This window comes from Chelonoidis abingdonii, chromosome 15 (genome assembly GCF_003597395.2).
Source record: "Chelonoidis abingdonii isolate Lonesome George chromosome 15, CheloAbing_2.0, whole genome shotgun sequence".
Classification (NCBI taxonomy): Eukaryota; Metazoa; Chordata; order Testudines; family Testudinidae; genus Chelonoidis; species Chelonoidis abingdonii.
In genome coordinates, this window is record NC_133783.1 from 28,773,862 (window position 1) to 28,791,342 (window position 17,481).

The 17,481-nt window shown below is 40.4% G+C and overlaps 1 protein-coding gene across 1 annotated transcript in view; it reads left to right on the forward strand.

The window, feature by feature from the left end:
* PCDH15 (protocadherin related 15) overlaps nt 1–17,481 on the forward strand; it is a 1,383,724-nt gene that overhangs the window by 1,272,324 nt on the left and 93,919 nt on the right. Inside the window, exon 29 of the mRNA XM_075072657.1 lies at nt 12,728–12,855. Within this exon, the coding sequence (XP_074928758.1) occupies nt 12,728–12,855 (128 nt within the window). The remainder of the gene's footprint in view (nt 1–12,727; nt 12,856–17,481) is intronic.

A 17,481-nucleotide genomic window follows, 5' to 3' on the forward strand; every position in this document is an offset into this window, starting at 1 on the left:
ACTTTTTCTAGCCCAATGACTATTCAATTAAAAATGGACAGTGAAAAAACACCAGCAGTAAGTGTTGGTAGAGGGACATCTAAACCTGAGAGACTCACTGAAACAGTAACGAGAAAGCTTTGGGTGGAAGAGGGGAAGAGACAGACATACTTTCTTAGGAGGGGACTTCTGCTTTACTGTGGACCTGCTGAGATCAGAGAAAACTGGCTGAGCTGGAAAGGCTCTATGTTTTGAAAGAGATGTCATGAGCTTCAGGGGAAAGATCTCTAGGGTATTCAGGGACTTTGTCCAAGCCCAAAAATTCTCCAGATTGGCGAGGAGCCCGAGGCCATGAAGTGCATATAGGTTCTTTTATTTTGTATAGACTCTGTGTTTCTCATGCTATTAAATAAGAATAAAGAGTTTTAGAATTCTGTGCAAAGTTGGCTCATGCTTCTGGTGGGATTCTGGGGAATGTACAAGAGCTGCTGGGAAGGCTTGGGGAAGATGACACTAGGCCTAGGCAATTGGACTGAAGGATCCCCATTGCCAAGGGAGTGTCAAATATGATTCTGCATCTGAGCATGTGCCTCAAGGCCCAAAGCCAGGAACAGTGCCTAAACTGTGCCACCTCCAGCAAGTTAAGAGCATGTGGAGTTTAGAAGCTGGATCCCTCCCAGCAGTGTGGTGAGTAATTAACTAGGTCAGTGACAGGTGCCTAAAGAGGCAGTTAGCCACCTGACTCCCTGTGTGATTCTAGCTCATAGCAGTTTGCATCAAAATGCCCTTGAAATATGCTCTGTTAATTTTTATTTGGGTTTGCCAAATCTGTTAATACAAAGATTGAGCTCAGTTGTAGATATTTGTTTAACTTGCCAAAGCACAAAGTCCTCTTATAAGATTATTAAAATCACAGTAAAGCAAACTATTATTGATGCTTGTCCAATTAGTTTTCATTCAGTTTGATTAAAAAGAAGAGCCTGCTGTTATTCGCTTCAGAGATGAACATATATTCTTAACCAAATTCTAGACTTCCAGTGTTGGAATTACTATTGTGAGGGACATAGTGTATTGTAAAAGAAAAGCATAATATAATCACTAGTAAAAGCATGTTGTAAAAAGGGTCTTGTAATGCACAAGTCGTAACTTAATAACAATGCTCAGTAAACTCTTCAACATCACTTTAGTTCAAATTCATTTTCCTTGTCAATCAAGATGCTGCAGTGTTAGTATTGACCAAACATATTTGCAGCATTGAGATAGCATTTTAATGTGAATCAGCAGGGTAAATCAGAGTTTACTGGAAGCATGTTGGTCACTAGGGGCGCAAAGGGTTCATGAAAATGTCAGAAAACAGGCTCAAAAAGAGAGCACAAATGGGTGGCTATTCTAGGATGACCAGACAGCAAATGTGAAAAATTGGGACAGGGGTGGGGGAGTAATAGGAGCCTATGTAAGAAAAAGACCCAAAAATCAGGACTGTCCCTATAAAAACTGGACATCTGGTCTCTCTAGGCTATTCCCATCAAAAGTCAGGGAAATTTTATGGAGTTAGTATAATCTTTTCATATGGGCCTTTTGAAGTATTCCGAGAAACTATTATGCAAATACAGCCATTCAGACTTTTAAACATATATTAAAAATTCTGTTTAATCACTCTGTTCCATTGTAACATATTTAAAGGGAAAAAATATATATCTGACATATCATGATGTCTCCCTTTTAGGTGTGCATGGTAGTGTCCTAATGACAATTACCTTTTACCATACATTTTACCAACATCTACATGCCTTTCTGCAGAACTTCTTTAAACCAGAAGCATTAATCATGCCCTTCTAAACTGTCACATTTCGCAGTGGGAAAGGAGACGTGTGCACAACTGTAATTGTTTTCTGTTGCATTATATATTTCTAGTTTGATGGGGTTTTTGACAAAACACATTATGAATAAATGTACTCTAGCAGAGTTTACCTTTTTCTTATTTTGGAGATACTACAATCAAAGGACTTTCTATACTGAAAAAAAGTACTTGCTTTTTCAAAGAATAAAGTAACAGTGCACAGGTACCAGAGCCTGCCCCAGGACAATTGAGAACTTAGAAATCAGTGCAGGTAAGGGAGGTAAGTATGACTTCAGATCACCTCTTCGAGATGTTTGGAGGCTGAATCAGCTCCATCAAGCTTTTAGTTGCCACCCAGGAAGAATCACTGCAGTTTAGCATGCTCTGACTGGCCGTTCTACTACACACATTCGGGGAGGAGGAAACTTCTTAATTAGAACTGGTTATGCCAACTTTATGCCATTCAGTAATTCACCTACATCAAGGGAATTTTCAGTTGTTCCTTAGAACAGCTTTCTAGATCCTTTTCACTGCCTGAACAACTCTAAGAAATGGAATGGTGCTGAAGATCTGGCCCATAAACTTGATAATGAGCTTGTTTTATCTGAGTCAATGCATATACACCTCTACCCCGATATAACGTGACCCGATATAACACGAATTCGGATATAACGCGGTAAACTAGTACTCTGGGGGGGCGGGGCTGCGCACTCTGGCTGATCAAAGCAAGTTCAATATAATGCGGTTTCACCTATAACATGGTAAGATTTTTTGGCTGCCGAGGACAGCGTTATATTGGGGTAGAGGTATATTTGGCACTTTTGAATTGAAAATGAATTATGAGCCACTGCATTCATTTTGCATGAATAATCACAGTTATATGTTGTTTGCCTTCCCAGAAAATTATCTCTTCCTCAGTCCTTTGTCTCCTCCCATTTTGTGCAACAGCCCTTTGCAGTACACCTCACTAAGAGGACATCTATGTTCCTATATTTAAGACTGAGTGTGGGGTTAGGTTCCAAAAGCTCCTATTGTCACCTGGGAGGCTGAAGGACCTTGATGTCTTTTGAGGCAATTTATGTGAAAACCCCACAATCCACTATTTTTCTTTAAAATGAGATTATTAAAAATAGAGAGAAACTCAGATTAAAAAAACCCGATTGCATAACGTATTTCCTCTGAATACGTAGCCAAAGCCCAGATAGGTAGGTTCCCCTTAGCTTAGTTTCCTGTCTTCAAGGCAATTATCAGTTGAAAAGAATTTTCTTCTCTGACTTACCCGTGAAGAGTGTCGCAACTTCATGCTGTTTTGTCCAGAGACCAATGTTTCCCTTCCTTAACTGACCAGCTTATTAAGTCCTTTGATCCAGGGCAGTATCCCTCTGTTTTACAAAACAGTTCTCTGAAGGTAAACACAGAATTCGGGCAGTGAAGCTGTGTTCCTCACAGTTCAAGAGATGGTCCACTGAGGAGAAAATGGCCCTTTAACGGTGATTAATAGCTGTCCTTCAAATTCCTTACTACTACTTAACTGTATTCTAGTATAGCCCCTCACAGATCTTTTTGTCTAACTGGACACAGTTTATCCAGGTCTCCCTTTAAAACCTTGTCTCAATTTCCCCTTCAGAGGAAATAAATAAGTAGTTAGACTCTATTCACATGTTACGTTATTCAGAATAAGCGCTTCAGTTTTAATTATCAAACTCCTATCTAATGCGTATCATGCAAAATAATATATATGGAAAGATGGATTCCAAACCTAGAGTCATTAAGAATAAAGTTATTACTGAAGCTTTACACCTAGTGGAGCATGAAAGATTTGCTTTCAAAAGACAGCAGAAAATATTGTACCTTATAAGCATTTTAACTACAAGAGTATATTCTAGTTTTTGTACTGTATTCTAGTACATATTATACTATGGACCAGACAGTACTTGGTTCTTCGTTGGTGTGCAAGAGCAGAGAGGCAACAAAGTGTCTTCCCCTGCCATATGTCGCTATGCAAACCTCAGACACAAGCCCATTCTTTGCTTTTTGAGCATAGGTACAGGAAGAACCTGATGCTGTAATTAGACTCACCATAGGGTCAGCACTATGGTGGTGCCATGGCCTCCCACCTCCCTTTATACCAGCCTCTGCACAGTTGACGTACTGCAGGAGGAAAATGCACACCATTCATTCTCATAATAAGAGTCGAGGAATTCTCACATCCAGTGCCGGCTATTGCTTAACAGCCACAGTATAGATCTGTATGCAGTGAATACTACTGGTGAGGACTTTTACGTTGTGCTGCTTTAGGCTATCTCTATTTTAGGATGAAAGAATGTGTGTAGTTAGGTTGGTAGTCATTTTGTTGCACTCAGCTGATAAAAAGGAAAAGTTTTAAATAATAAGCAATTCACAGATGCTGTGTGTTCCAAGTCTGTCAGAGCCAATGAAATATAAGCTGTGCATAAAAATGAGGCAATGAGCTGAAATGAAGGTGTTAGTGAAAGCATAAAGCTGCAGCAACAAGATATACGTATACAATATTTAATTATTGAATAATGTTGAGGTTCTAAATAGCTGGAATTAGCAGACACACTAATAATAGCTCTTTGCTTTTATATAGTGACCTTTATTTAAAGTTTTCAGAGCACTTTGCTGATGTTGAGTACATCAAATTCATGCTGCTCAGAGAACTAAAAAATAAAAGTTTTCTAGTAAAATACGGACCAAACTGTTCCAAATCATGGGTTGATTTATATGTGAATGGCAAGCTTTAGGGAAAAGATTGTTCATTTGCATTACAAATAACTCATATAGGTTGCAGTGCTGCTGTATTACTAACAATGAGCTTGACACAATTAGAGTTTTCTCTACAGCAGTAGTCTACCAGTGCCAGCCATTGATTTAACTGATTATACTCAGTAGGTCAAGGTCACTTAGACACATTACCTGTAATCTTGCTTAAATCTTTCTTTCCTGAGGGGGAAATGCAATGAAGACACGGCCTGAGAATCTCATTATTTTTTGACAGGGCTGCACTTTCTGAGTAAACTACAGTAGGTAATACAAAAATCCCAAGTATGCTGTCAGTGTAACAAGAGGTATATTTTTATCTTTTATAGAAGGCTGATATTGGCCCTTTGTTTGTAATTTGATGTAATAAATAATACATTAGTCAAAACATTCTAATAATTTAGATCAAGTATCAGAGGGGTAGCCATATTAGTCTGGATCTGTAAAAGCAGCAAAGAGTCTTGTGGTACCTTGTAGACTAACAGAAGTTTTGGAGCATGAGCTTTCATGGGTGAATACCCACTTCGTTGAATGTATGTAGTGGAAATTTCCAGGGGCAGGTATATATATGCAAGCAAGAGAGGGAGGTTGAAGTGTTCTCCTACAGGTTTTTGTATATTGCCATTCCTAATATCTGATCTATGTCCATTTATCCTTTTCCGTAGAGACTGTCCAGTTTGGCCGATGTACATGGCAGAGGGGCATTGCTGGCATAGGATGGCATATATTACATTGGTAGAAGTGCAGGTGAATGAACCAATGATGGTGTGGCAGATCTGGTTAGGTCCTGTGATAATGTCGCTGGTGTAGATATGTGGGCAGAGGTGGCATTGAGGTTTGTTACATGGATTGGTTCCTGAGTTAGAGTTACTATGGTGCGGTGTGCAGTTACTGGTGAGAATAATGCTTCAGGTTGGCAGGTTGTCTTGTGGCCAGGACTGGCCTGCTACCCGGAGGACCTTGTAAGTGTGGGATCATTGTCCAGGATGGGTTGTTAGATCCCTGATGATGTTGTTGGAGCAGTTTTATGCTGGGGACTGTATGTGATGGCTAGTGGAGTCCCTGTTGGTTTCTTTCTTGGGTTGTCTTGCAGTAGGAGGTTTGCGGTACACGTCTTGGCTCTGTTGATCTGTTTCCTTGTTTCCTCGTGCGGGTATTTTAGTTTTGAGAATGCTGTGGAGATTTTGTAGAGTGTTGGTCTCTGTCTGAGGGGTTTTGAACAGATGCGTTGTACCTCAGTGCTTGGCCTGTAGAACAATGGATCGTGTGGTTGTGCCCGGGATGGAAAGCTGGAGCATGAAGGTAGGCATAGCGTCTGTAGGTTTTCGGTATAGGGTAGTGTTAATGTGACCATCACTTATTTGCACCAAGTGTCAGGAAGTGGACCTCCCATGTAGATTGGTCCAGGCTGAGGGTTGATGGTGGGTGGAAGTTGTTGAAAAATCGTGGTGGAATTTTTCCCAGAGTCTCCTCCCATGGGTCCAGATGATGAAGATGTCATCAATGTAGGCGTAGGTAGAGAAGGGGCGTGAAGTGGACGCTGGCTGAGGAAGCTGTTGTTCCAGGTCAGCCATAAAAATTGGCATATTGTGGGGCCATGCGGGGTGCCCATACATTGCCACTGATCTGGAGATATATATTTGTCATCAAATTGAAACATAGTTGTGTGTGAGTATAAAGGCACATGAGCTCAGCAGCCATTTGTGCTGTGGGCATCATCAAGGGATATCTGTTTCCTGAAGTTGTTATTCCATCTGTGTGTGGATGTTTGTGATAGAGAGCCTTCTACATCCATGGTGGCTAGGATGGTGTTTTCTGGGAAGGTGACCATGCATTGTAGTTCCTCAGGAAATCGTGGTGTCACATGGATAAGCTGGCGAGTGCTGGTGGCATAGGGTCTTGAGTAGAGAGTCCACATATCCAGACAGTCCTTCAGTGAGAGTGCCAATGCCCGAGTGATGATGGGCAATCCAGGATTTCGGGTTTGTGGATCTTGGGTAGTAGATAGAATAACCCTGGTCGGGGCTCTGAGGGTTATGTTGATTTGTTTCTGTGTTTAGTGTAGGAGGTCCTGAGTAGATGTGCAGTTTGTCTTAGTGTATTCCTCAGTGGGATCTGAGGGAAGTGGCCTGTAGATTTGGTATTTCGGAAGAGTTGTCTGGCAGCCTCCTTTTGGAAAGTCAGAACCTGTTCATGATGACAACAGCACCCTCCTTTATCAGCCTCTTTGATGATTAATGCATGGTGGTTTCTGAGGCTGTGGATGGCATTGCATTCTGCACGACTTAGGTTATGAGGCAAGCGATGTTCGTTTTTCCACCGATTTCTGCCTGTGCACGTCGGGCGGAAGCATTCAATTGTATAGGTCCAGAAGCTGTCATTTCGACCCTCAGGATGAGTCCATGTGGCGTTCTTTCTTGTGCTGTTGGGGGGGGTGGAGGTACCTGTGTTCAGTGCTGTTCAGTGCTGTCCTGAAAGTATTCTTTGAGTCGGAGACCGGGAAAGTAGGCTTCCAGATCGCCACAGAACTGTATCATGTTGGTGGGGTGGCAGGGCAGAAAGAGAGTCCCTCGAGATAGGACAGACTTTCTTCTGGGCTGTGTGTGTAGTTGGACAGAATTGAACGAATTTTGCTGGGTTGGGTTACAGGTACCCATCGGTTGTGACCCCATGTGGCAGGTAGGAGTTTAGACAGCTTCAGTCTTTTTTCCTTTTGTAGAGAGGTGAAGTGAGTAATGTAGATCTCCTGTCTTATTTTAGTGAAGCCTCCATTTTTATGGAAGTTTGGTTATTAATGAGAGTCTCCAGGTTGGAGAGCTCTTTTTTTGATGTTTTCTGTTTGCTACTATAGGATTGCTGATCAGGTGGTTCCTCAGTTTCTTTTGATAGAGTATGGCATAATCATCTCTCACTGTGGTCTGACTGTAGTATGTAGAATAGCAGTGGATTTTTTTTACCTTTAGTCCATTTTGGTATGATGTCCATCCCGTTTGCATTTGGAAAGGAAGATGATATCCTGTCTGGTATTATGTGCAAGTTTCTTCATGAGGTTGATGGATTTCCACTCCATACGGCTAAATGCCAGTGCCTTGGCATTGGTGTTGTCAAGTATGCGTGGTCGCCAGTTAGTCTGAGATCTCTAAAGCAGCAAGAGTCCTGGTACCTTATAAACTTAACAGCGTTTTGGAGGCATGAGCTTCATAGGTGAATAACACTTCTTGGATGAGGCTAGTGGAAATTTCCAGGGGCAGTGTCTATATATGCAAGCAGATCAGCTGGAGATTGTCCCTTGCCAGCAGGATATATGGGGGGATTTCTGTGAGGAGCAATTACCACACAGGTGAGTGCCACTTAATTTCTTTATTAAAGGAATAGGAGATGGGTGGAATTTAACAATAAAATCGAATGGATGGGGTGCTATAGGATCGTTTACCATACCAATGATGGGGGAGAGTCTTATTGCACGTGCAGGTCAGTTCGACCCGATGGCCGGTCAGTAAGAACACACTGGGTTCCCAGCACCAATGGGAATACCGGTCAGTCATAAGCGACTCAACTGTATATAGACAACTTCGAGTACAGTGTGAAATCAAAACGGCCAAAGACATCACAATAAAATGGTAGCTTCTATTACTAAAATGGTATAACAATTCTTAGATAGAATGTATTACGTGGTGGGGCCTTCTATACAATGATAACACATGGTATTAATGTAAATACAAAGTACTATCAGCAATATGGTAATAAGTGAACTTATGCAATTGTAGAACATTAGCTGACTTATTTATGACGCTGTGTGATAGCAAGATGTACCTGAAACTGATTACGGACAGGGGTGGAGGGGAGGTTGATGATTGTGGCAACTGATGAGAGGAGCGTGCGTCTGAGCACGAGACACTTTGAAGCCCTGCAACGGTAAGACAACGACTAGAGAGAGTTTTTAAGACCACGGTTGGAGATTCGGACGGGGGAACGACGAGTTATACAGACGGGAGAAGCAGCAAGAGTTGTAACAGGGAGAATGGAGCAGCACACGGGGGGCTTGGGCGGGAAAAAAAGACAAGTTATACAGAGGGAGAAGCAACAAGGGGTTGGGAAGACGAATTACAGTACAGAACCTTATCTATCTTACCACGACTAGGCAAACACAACAAATATCACAATTCTAAGCAAAAACTAATAGACAAGCAACTATATAGGAGCAACAAGTGCCAGCAAAGCTCATAAACACAGGCAAGATGATTACTAAGCTCTGTCAATCTCTACAGCGCACAAAGCTATGCAAACTTATGAAACTAAGGCAGAGTTGAACTCTACAAGCTCTATAATGGTGACAACTTCTGCTTATTAACGGGAAGTCACACAGAGGTGCAGAGTATGTCAATGTAGCCCAGGAGTTACAGACTCCCAAAAGTGGTTATGTGCCAAGGGATGGTGGCTGCAGCAGTGGATACAGCTGGAAGCAGAGAGCCCCAAGGCAAAAGCCCACAGCAGCAGAGGCTTAAGCAAAGCCGGCACAAAACTTATTTTTAGGCAGCAAAGCCGCCTGCCGCGGAGTTTCACGAGTAGTGTTTGAAGACACAGAACCAAGGTTTTAGCTTGAGTCATGTGTGCTGGGGAAACAGAGCCAGCAGCTAAAATATATAAAATAAAAGTATACAGAGAGTTGTAACGGAGGGATACTTACCAGTCCCCACGAGTAGCAGCAAAGGCAGAAGTTAGCAAGAAATGATCGAGCAAGATAGCTATCAGACCCACGAGGCAGCAATGCAGGACCTTTCTGAAGTAGTTAAAATGTCTGTTATTTAAAGGCAAACACTCCAAATCAGGCCGTGCCCGCCAGTACTTATCTTAGAATTGCCTCTTTGTACGAGGGAGAGAAGCAGGAGGCAGTGGAACTCTTAGTGTGGACAGAGACCCCATGTCTTGGGCCCAAAGTCTCAGCCAATCTTTGACCGGTTGGTGACTCCTAAATGCACGCCATGCCTATGATCTATGCCCAAGATCTTAAACACAATAGGTCTATGCAGCTTGGAACATTTGACACTCTCGCCTACACCGCGCAGCCCAGGTTAACAAGCTGGATAACGGACTAAACCCTTGTATACAGGGTCAGTGTGTGGTTCCCCACTAGCACAGAAGTTGCCACTCCTTAGAAGGCAATGGCTCTTTGGGTAAACAACCTTAAGGGGCCCTGCCTTGAAGAAGGCAGTGGTCCCCTGTGGGGGTCGGGTTGTTTCAGGGGTCGGTGGGGGGCGGGTGTTAAAAAAACTTTTTAACCAGCCAAAATCGTTTCGGCCGTATCCCACGACCTCAATTGGGCATGAGGAGGCCACCAGGAAGAACAAAAAAAAAAAATGGTAGTGATAGGGAAGCGCTTAAGAAACCCAAATGGAATAGGGGATAGCTGTAACAGACAGAGATCAATAAGTCTAGTTCGAACTCGGGAGGATCGAGACCTCTTTCTAGCACGCTGAGGTGTGAAACCGGCGAGAAAAAAAAAACTGGTTTTGTAGCTGGCAACTATCACAGGACTAACCAGATCTGCCACCATCACTGGTCATTCATGCACGATTCCACCATGTAATATATGCATCCTATGCAGCAATGCCTCTGCATGTACATCGCACAAGGCAGTTCTAGGAAACGGATAAATGGACCAGAATCAGATATTAGGAATGGCAATATACACAAACCTGTAGGAGACACTTTCAACCTCCCTGGCAACCATAGCAATCTCTAAGGTGGCATCCTGAGCAAAAAACTTCAGGACCAGACTCCAAGAGAAACTGTGAGCTTTCAGTATCTTGCAAATTTGACACCATCGCTGCAGGATTTGAACAAAGAAAGACTGTGAATGGCTTGCCAACTACAAAACCAATTTCTCCTCCCTTGGTTTTCACACCTTAACTGCTAGAAGAGGGCCTCATCCTCCCTGATTGAACTAACCTCATTATCTCCAGCCTGCTTCTTGCTTGCATATATATACCTGCCCCTGGAAATTTCCACTACATGCATCCGACGAAGTGGGTATTCACCAACGAAAGCTCATGCTCCAAAACTTCTGTTAGTCTATAAAATGCCACAGGACTCTGCAGATTAGATCAGATATCTTCCATTGCTGTATGCAGTGCTGTTGTAGCCATGTTGGTCCCAGGATATTAGAGAGACAAGGCAGGTGAGGTAATATCTTTTATTGTCTCGCTAACCAACAGAAGCTGGCCCAGTAAAAGATATTATTTCATCCACCTGCTCTAGACACTGTTCCTACATATAACAAAGTTACCTGTCACAGTATAGCTCCTTTTTTTTAATACGTAGAAGGGTGATAGTTTGTTATGAAGCAATTTTCCCATGGAATGACAGCACCTACAGCTTGTTCATTTCTATCTGTACAGATCAATGTGGAAAGGGAATAACTGATTATTCTGTTGCCAGAATGCCATTTCCTCATACATTTAAATCTACTATACTTTGAACATTTTTCTCCGACTTCAGTTGTTTTTATGAAGTCGTCATGTTTCTAATGTCTAGGCCTTCAGTTAAACATATCATCTCTAGAACCTTTGCCAAAGCGGGAAGTGGTCTATTTTCTGTTAAAGACACTACTGCACTTTTTTCAATATGCCATTGTGTTTAAACCAGATTGACAAAGCAACTGCTATGAAGTAAGCGTGCTGCACAACATTCAAAATAATCACTGATTACTACCAAGTAGGAGAACCAACTTGAAATGAAGTGATTTGTCAATGGAAAATGCAGTCTTTCTTAACAAACTGGCTATTAGCATTTTCACAATGATTCCTTTCTGGATTATGGAGTATGGAAAGAGACAAAATTACATTACATTTGCCATGTATATCACTGCACAAGTTCATCTTTGCTCCAGATGGGCTGGTACATTTTGCCAGAAGGTTTTTGTTTTCCTTGTGGAGAAAGGAGATTATTTGTGGTCATTATTGTTCATTGTGGTAACTGAGATTAGTTTGATAAAACATAATTTAAGGGCTAATCTTGCACCCAGATGTGCCAGAAGGGAGCATAGGGACCCTGGTTCAACATGTAAGCAGCCAGGTGGACTACATCCTTGATACACAAGTATGCACTTGTGCACTCACTCACATGACACAATAAATTAAATAGTCGTTGAGAATTCTTAGCAACTTGCAGGAGCAAGTTCATCAGCTCAATATGCTGTACGTCAGCAAGCAGGTGTATCAGAAGAAGTATAAAGAGCACCCCACAGTATATTGCATTGGCCTGCAATATAGAATGGTGCTATAAGCTGGCAGGATTCATTATGTAGCAAATGCTCCTGCCAGCACTGTTGCACAGACTCTTTGTGCTGGTTTGCTGGCCCGACATCAGAATTCAGTAATAAGTGTTTAGTTACTAATAATTAAAATTTTAAAAGAAAGTTGTGTGCATATTAGAAAAACAGTTGATGATATTTGTATTCAAGGCTTGACAACTAGTGTACATAATATATTTTTGCTAAACCTCAACAAATATGTTTATTATTCCTTTAACAAACAACTACTGTGTAATGTATATTTTAGTTCTATTAAAGGGACCATGTGAATCATTCATAAGGGAGCAAATTTCAGCTCCAAGCTTCTGAAAGTATATCATAAGTAGGATGATCAGACAGCATGTGTGAAAAATTGGAACAGGGGGTGGAGGTAATAAGAGCCTATATAAGAAAAAGCCCCAAATATCGGGATTGTCCCTATAAAATCAGGACATCTGGTCACCCTAATCATAAGTAGTGATAAAATGCTGAATTTTAAAATAATGCAAAATACCATAACTGTGTCTTTTAAAAAAATGTATGTAATGGCCCTGATTTACGTCTGAACTGTGCTTTTCTTACTCCCTATTTTCAGTGTTAATTTAGTTTTGAGTACGAGGAGGATCTGGCCGTTAAAATTTACCTTTTAATATGCAAGAATAACGTAAAACCTAACTGTGCAATTATCTTACCTAGGGTTTTGTTGTTGTTTTTTACAATTTTATCAATGTATTTGTTTCAGTTGATCTATTCTTTAATAGTAGAGCATGAGCCATTCGAAATTTATTCTCAAAAGACCCACATGTATTTCTTCTTCTTTTTTTTTTTTTAAAAAGGTAACACAGCCAAGGTGTTTATTGAAGTGCGGGATGAAAATGACCATGCTCCTATCTTTACCAAAAAACTCTACATTGGAGGAGTGTCTGAAGATGCTAAAATGTTTTCTTCTGTGATGAAAGTTAAGGTGGGAGTCAAGCTATTTAAGTACAGTTCACAGGCTAAGAAAAAGTATTTACTCACTGGATTAAATTTCCACAGGAGGTTACAGTAGATGCATCTGCAAACTATTTGAGCTCCTGCTACATTAACTAAAATTCACACGTGACTTGTCCACATAAGCAAGTAAAATAGGTGCAGAATGGCTAATTATCTGTCTAAAACCCTGTTCATGCACACAAATTTGGAGTTTTGCAAGTATGTTGGCCCAATAATCCAGTATTTCCTGAAGCAAAACTCCCTTTAAGATCAATAGAGTTTTACCTATGTAAGGATACAGGATTAGCTTTTTTGTTTAGCTTTGGATATTTTTATTTAAAGATGTGTAGCCATTATTTTTTGGAATATGTCAATATATGGCCATTTTCAACATGCCTTAATAGAGTTTCTGCCTAAAAGCCTTCCGAAGTATTCTTCTGCAGCACGTTAATGCTTTGGTAATGAAATAACAGTCAGCCTCTGTTTCAGTTCAGGAAAGCAATTTCATATCTGTTTGCTGTATGTCATAAATTTGGCTGTGGTTAAAACAAATTGTATAGGGTAAATATATATTTTTAATACATTCTATTTAGGAGAAAAATAACATTTTACTTAATAAATTAGCTTTAAACAAAGAATGTTAAAACTGGAAGTGTCTAGTTCCTATAAAATACTGTATGGCCATATTCTTTCGTGCTCTAAAAGACTCTGTTTTCCAGGCCTGTTGAAGTTAGCTTTTCTCCCCCTTTTCCTTCTGCATTTTGTATCACTTTAAACTGTTGTGGAAAAGCCTGAAAGTTGCTGATTTTAGTTTATTCACAAAAGGTCACAGAAGCTTGACCTTCCAGGATATTTCGCTTATTTTAACCTAGTGATTTGTTTCGAACATCAGAAATCTAATAGAGAATGACAGAAGCTTATTAAAGCTGTCCGTTATTTACCTCGGGGTAGTGTCCTTCATCAAGTTAGCTCAGATATTAAAAAAAAAAATACTGGAAGGCAGGTAAGCACTGAATATTAGGAAGGATCCCTTGGTCTTTGGATTTGCTTATCTTGCCTACTGGTGCATAATATTATTGCTTGTTTCATTTATTTTTTCCCCTTTTTATCTCATTCAGATCCTCAGCCCCCAGGAGGCTGTTTCAGTGGCACACAGCAGCCTTAAATCTGTTCTAAGAGCGTAGCTGGGAGTTTCCCTAAATGGTGTAGAGGAATCCTTTCATTGCATCAAGCTGACATAACCTGCTCTATGCCAACCTTTCCTACCTTCCTTCCATCATAGGGGATGTGCTGGGGGCCACAGTGGGTGTGGACAAATTGTGCTTCCCTGCAGTGATATCCAGTTACTATAACAGCTTTTAGGAGGCCATTACGGGCTGCAATAAGTTAGCCCTGAGGGACAAACTTGCACCTGGTTGTCCCTCAAATTAAGGTAGCACAAAAATGACTTCTAGCCACTTTTGTAAAAAAACCCCATGTGATGTTCTGGCACAGCTGAGGATGCAGATAATTAGGTATTTTTAAGTGTTTGGTGGTACAGAGACTGGTTTAGAACATGTGGGATATGTCTAGGAATAGGGCCAGATATAGTGATTGTAATGGAATGATAAACTACAGTACACTATTCAGCCATTAGTTGGTGAAGTATGTAACATTCCTTATTTAAGCTAACCTCAGCCATGGGGGGAGAACATTCAAGGGTCTTGTACTGAACACATTTGGTGTGTCCTTGCTCAGAAGCAAGCCCTGTAGCCAGTCCATATCTGGTACAGGAGTATAACAGTGATTGCTATTAAACCAGTGCTTGCATGTGAAAAATATGTAGTTAGATATAATTGGATGTCTCTATATCTGATTCATCTGATAAGTTCACTTTGGACTTCTAAATTAAAGGTTTGGCATATGATACCATTCTGCACAAGAGATAAGTAAGTTACTTGAGGAGATAACGAAGTCTTAGCTATCAAAGTCATAAAGATTTAAGAGTATTTGTGAGTGGAAGCATACGAAACTTAAGGAAGTACTATAAACTTGTATTATGAATTAGGTCAGTCAAAATTTTCTACACAGTGGAGTCTTTCTCCTATCTCTTCAAAGAGGCTCCTGGTTTTCTATCATTGAATTCCAGGCGCAAACACCAACAATCATCAGTAAGGTGTGTCAGAAATACATGAAATAGGGACAAACTTGCAAGGGAAGTATTTGCCTTCACACATGGCAAGGTATGTGAGATAATATTTTTTATGGGTCCAACTTCTGTTGGTGAAACAGGGAAGCTTTCGAGCTACCTTAGTTCCTTGTAGCTCAGAAACTTGTCTCTTTCACCAACAGAAATTGGTCCCATAAAAAATATTATCTCAACCACCCTTGTCTGTCTAATATTCTGTGACCAGCAAGGCTACTCAACATTTCAGTTGATATGATCTGAAGGAAAGTAGTAGATATCCAAGCAAAGCAAGAAATATGTACAGTTTAATGGCTGTATCCTTCTCCCATCAAAGTCAGTGGCAAATCTCCTTTTGACTTCAATAAGAGCAGGCCCATAGTCAAATGGAAACTCCACACTACTTTAAAAGGTATAAGAGAATGAAAGTTGTCTGTTGAAAATAAAAAAATACAACCACATTACACTAAAGTTTCTTTATTTAAAATTGAACAGAAAAATGAACAGGTGTGTTTGGTGTAGTAAAGCAAACCCACAAATTGGATCAGTGTGACTTATTGTTGGATTTAACCAGTAAGTGCCAACTTTCTGAAAACCGCTACTAATTAATTCATTTCACTCTGCCTTCATTTGTATCTATTTAGACAAAAAAGAATTCCTTTTTTTCATTAAATACAATACAAAAATAAGACATTACTAAGTACTAATGAAATGAATTAGATAATACCATGTCTAATCTCAGTAGGTATTACATGCAGAATCATTGTGAGTAGAATTTAATGAATGTTTCTTCCAATTTCAATTTTAAGAACCTTAGAAAAGTACCCATATAGCCAGTGTTATAGAGATTATTTAAATTTCAGTTCCACCGAGAAACTACTTTAAGATTTTTAACACATTTTCTTGCATTATTAGTTTCATTATCATTATCATTAATTATCATTAAATTTCTTAAATTAGAGTGGCTGTGAAAAGAAACTGATAATTATTCAAGTATGTTTTTTGTCAAAACATTCTCATTCTTTCCCCTGCTGATAACAGCTTTTAGGGATCTTAAAATACTTTTTTGTATATCAGAGAAATTTTTATAAATAAAAGATATGAAGATCTTTAGTACTGAAATGAAAGTTACAGAGCACAAACAGCCCACAGACCAGGAGTGCCTAATTCTGAAATGAGAATAATCTTATCTGTCAGTCCAGTTCAGGGGTTGCCATTACAAATCAGTATTTACGGCAGCTACACACATAGTGGGGTTCACTATTGCCATTGTTGCCCTCCCCCTTCCACCCCATCCCACCACCTTAGAGTATAAGATAGCAATGGTAGAACTTGGGATTTCTGGTTCATGAGAAATTTCAGTATTTTGATATTTGATTTCATTTTGAAATGGAATGAAACCAAATATTTTGTAATTTTTTATGAACCAGAAATCCAAGACACTTTTCATTTCAGAAACACTGACAAATGCTGTTTCCAAAATGCTACATGTTCCCCAGGAGCAGCAGCAGCTGACTAAAATTGACATTCTTGTAATTAGTAGTGGTAAAACTGACAAGAATATCAATTTTAGTCAGCTGCTTCTGGCTCTCTGAGGATCTACAACTCTGGAGCAGCCTAGCCCTGGGAGCCCCAGTGGTTTCCAGGCTCACAGCTCCATGCAGGAAGATTGGAAATCCTGAGAACCCAGCCCAGCCCTCACTTAAATCAAGGTTCTCCAGCCTTCTTTGTGCAGACCTAGCAGCACAGAAACTGCAAACTCTAGTTAAAGCCAGGTACCTAAGGACTTTTTGGACTGACAGGCTCCTAGATTCACTGCATGTAGCCTGGAAACCCTGGCAATCTTGGCATGGTGGGGCTGGCCAGAGCCTGGAACTCTCTGGGTCCCCAGCCCTAGAATAATATGCAAGATGGAGCTCCTCCATAGCCGTGAACCTGGAAGACCAATCTATCCAGCAGCCTGCTAGGTGAGCTGGCAGAGAACCAGGCAGGTTTCTGTCTTGGTCAAGAGACATTTCAGGTTTGACAAGCTGACATTTTCCAGCTAAATAAAGTTTTGTCTGGAAACTTTTGACCAACTCTAGTCAATGGTAAATATTTATTAAATGCATATAAATGGTTGGAAAATGCTGAGTTTTTTTGGTGGCTTCTTTTGTACATAACATTGCCCTCAGGAGGCCAATGAGTTTATTTTTAATTTAAATATTACTTTTTGTCCTCAAAGAAGAAAATGATGGGTTGGCTGATCATCAGTTATCTTTTTATGTTGAACTGCATAAAATCAGAAGTTATGGAGGCACTTCAGTGTCTCTTTTAGTTAATAATGTGACACACTTTTATTATTAACCCAATTTGACTCTCTTTTCTAGCTTCCACTTTTCTGCCTGCTCTTTTAAATGTTGTGGTCCCTAGCCAGAGTATAACTTTTGGTATGTGGGTGGGAAAGTGGTG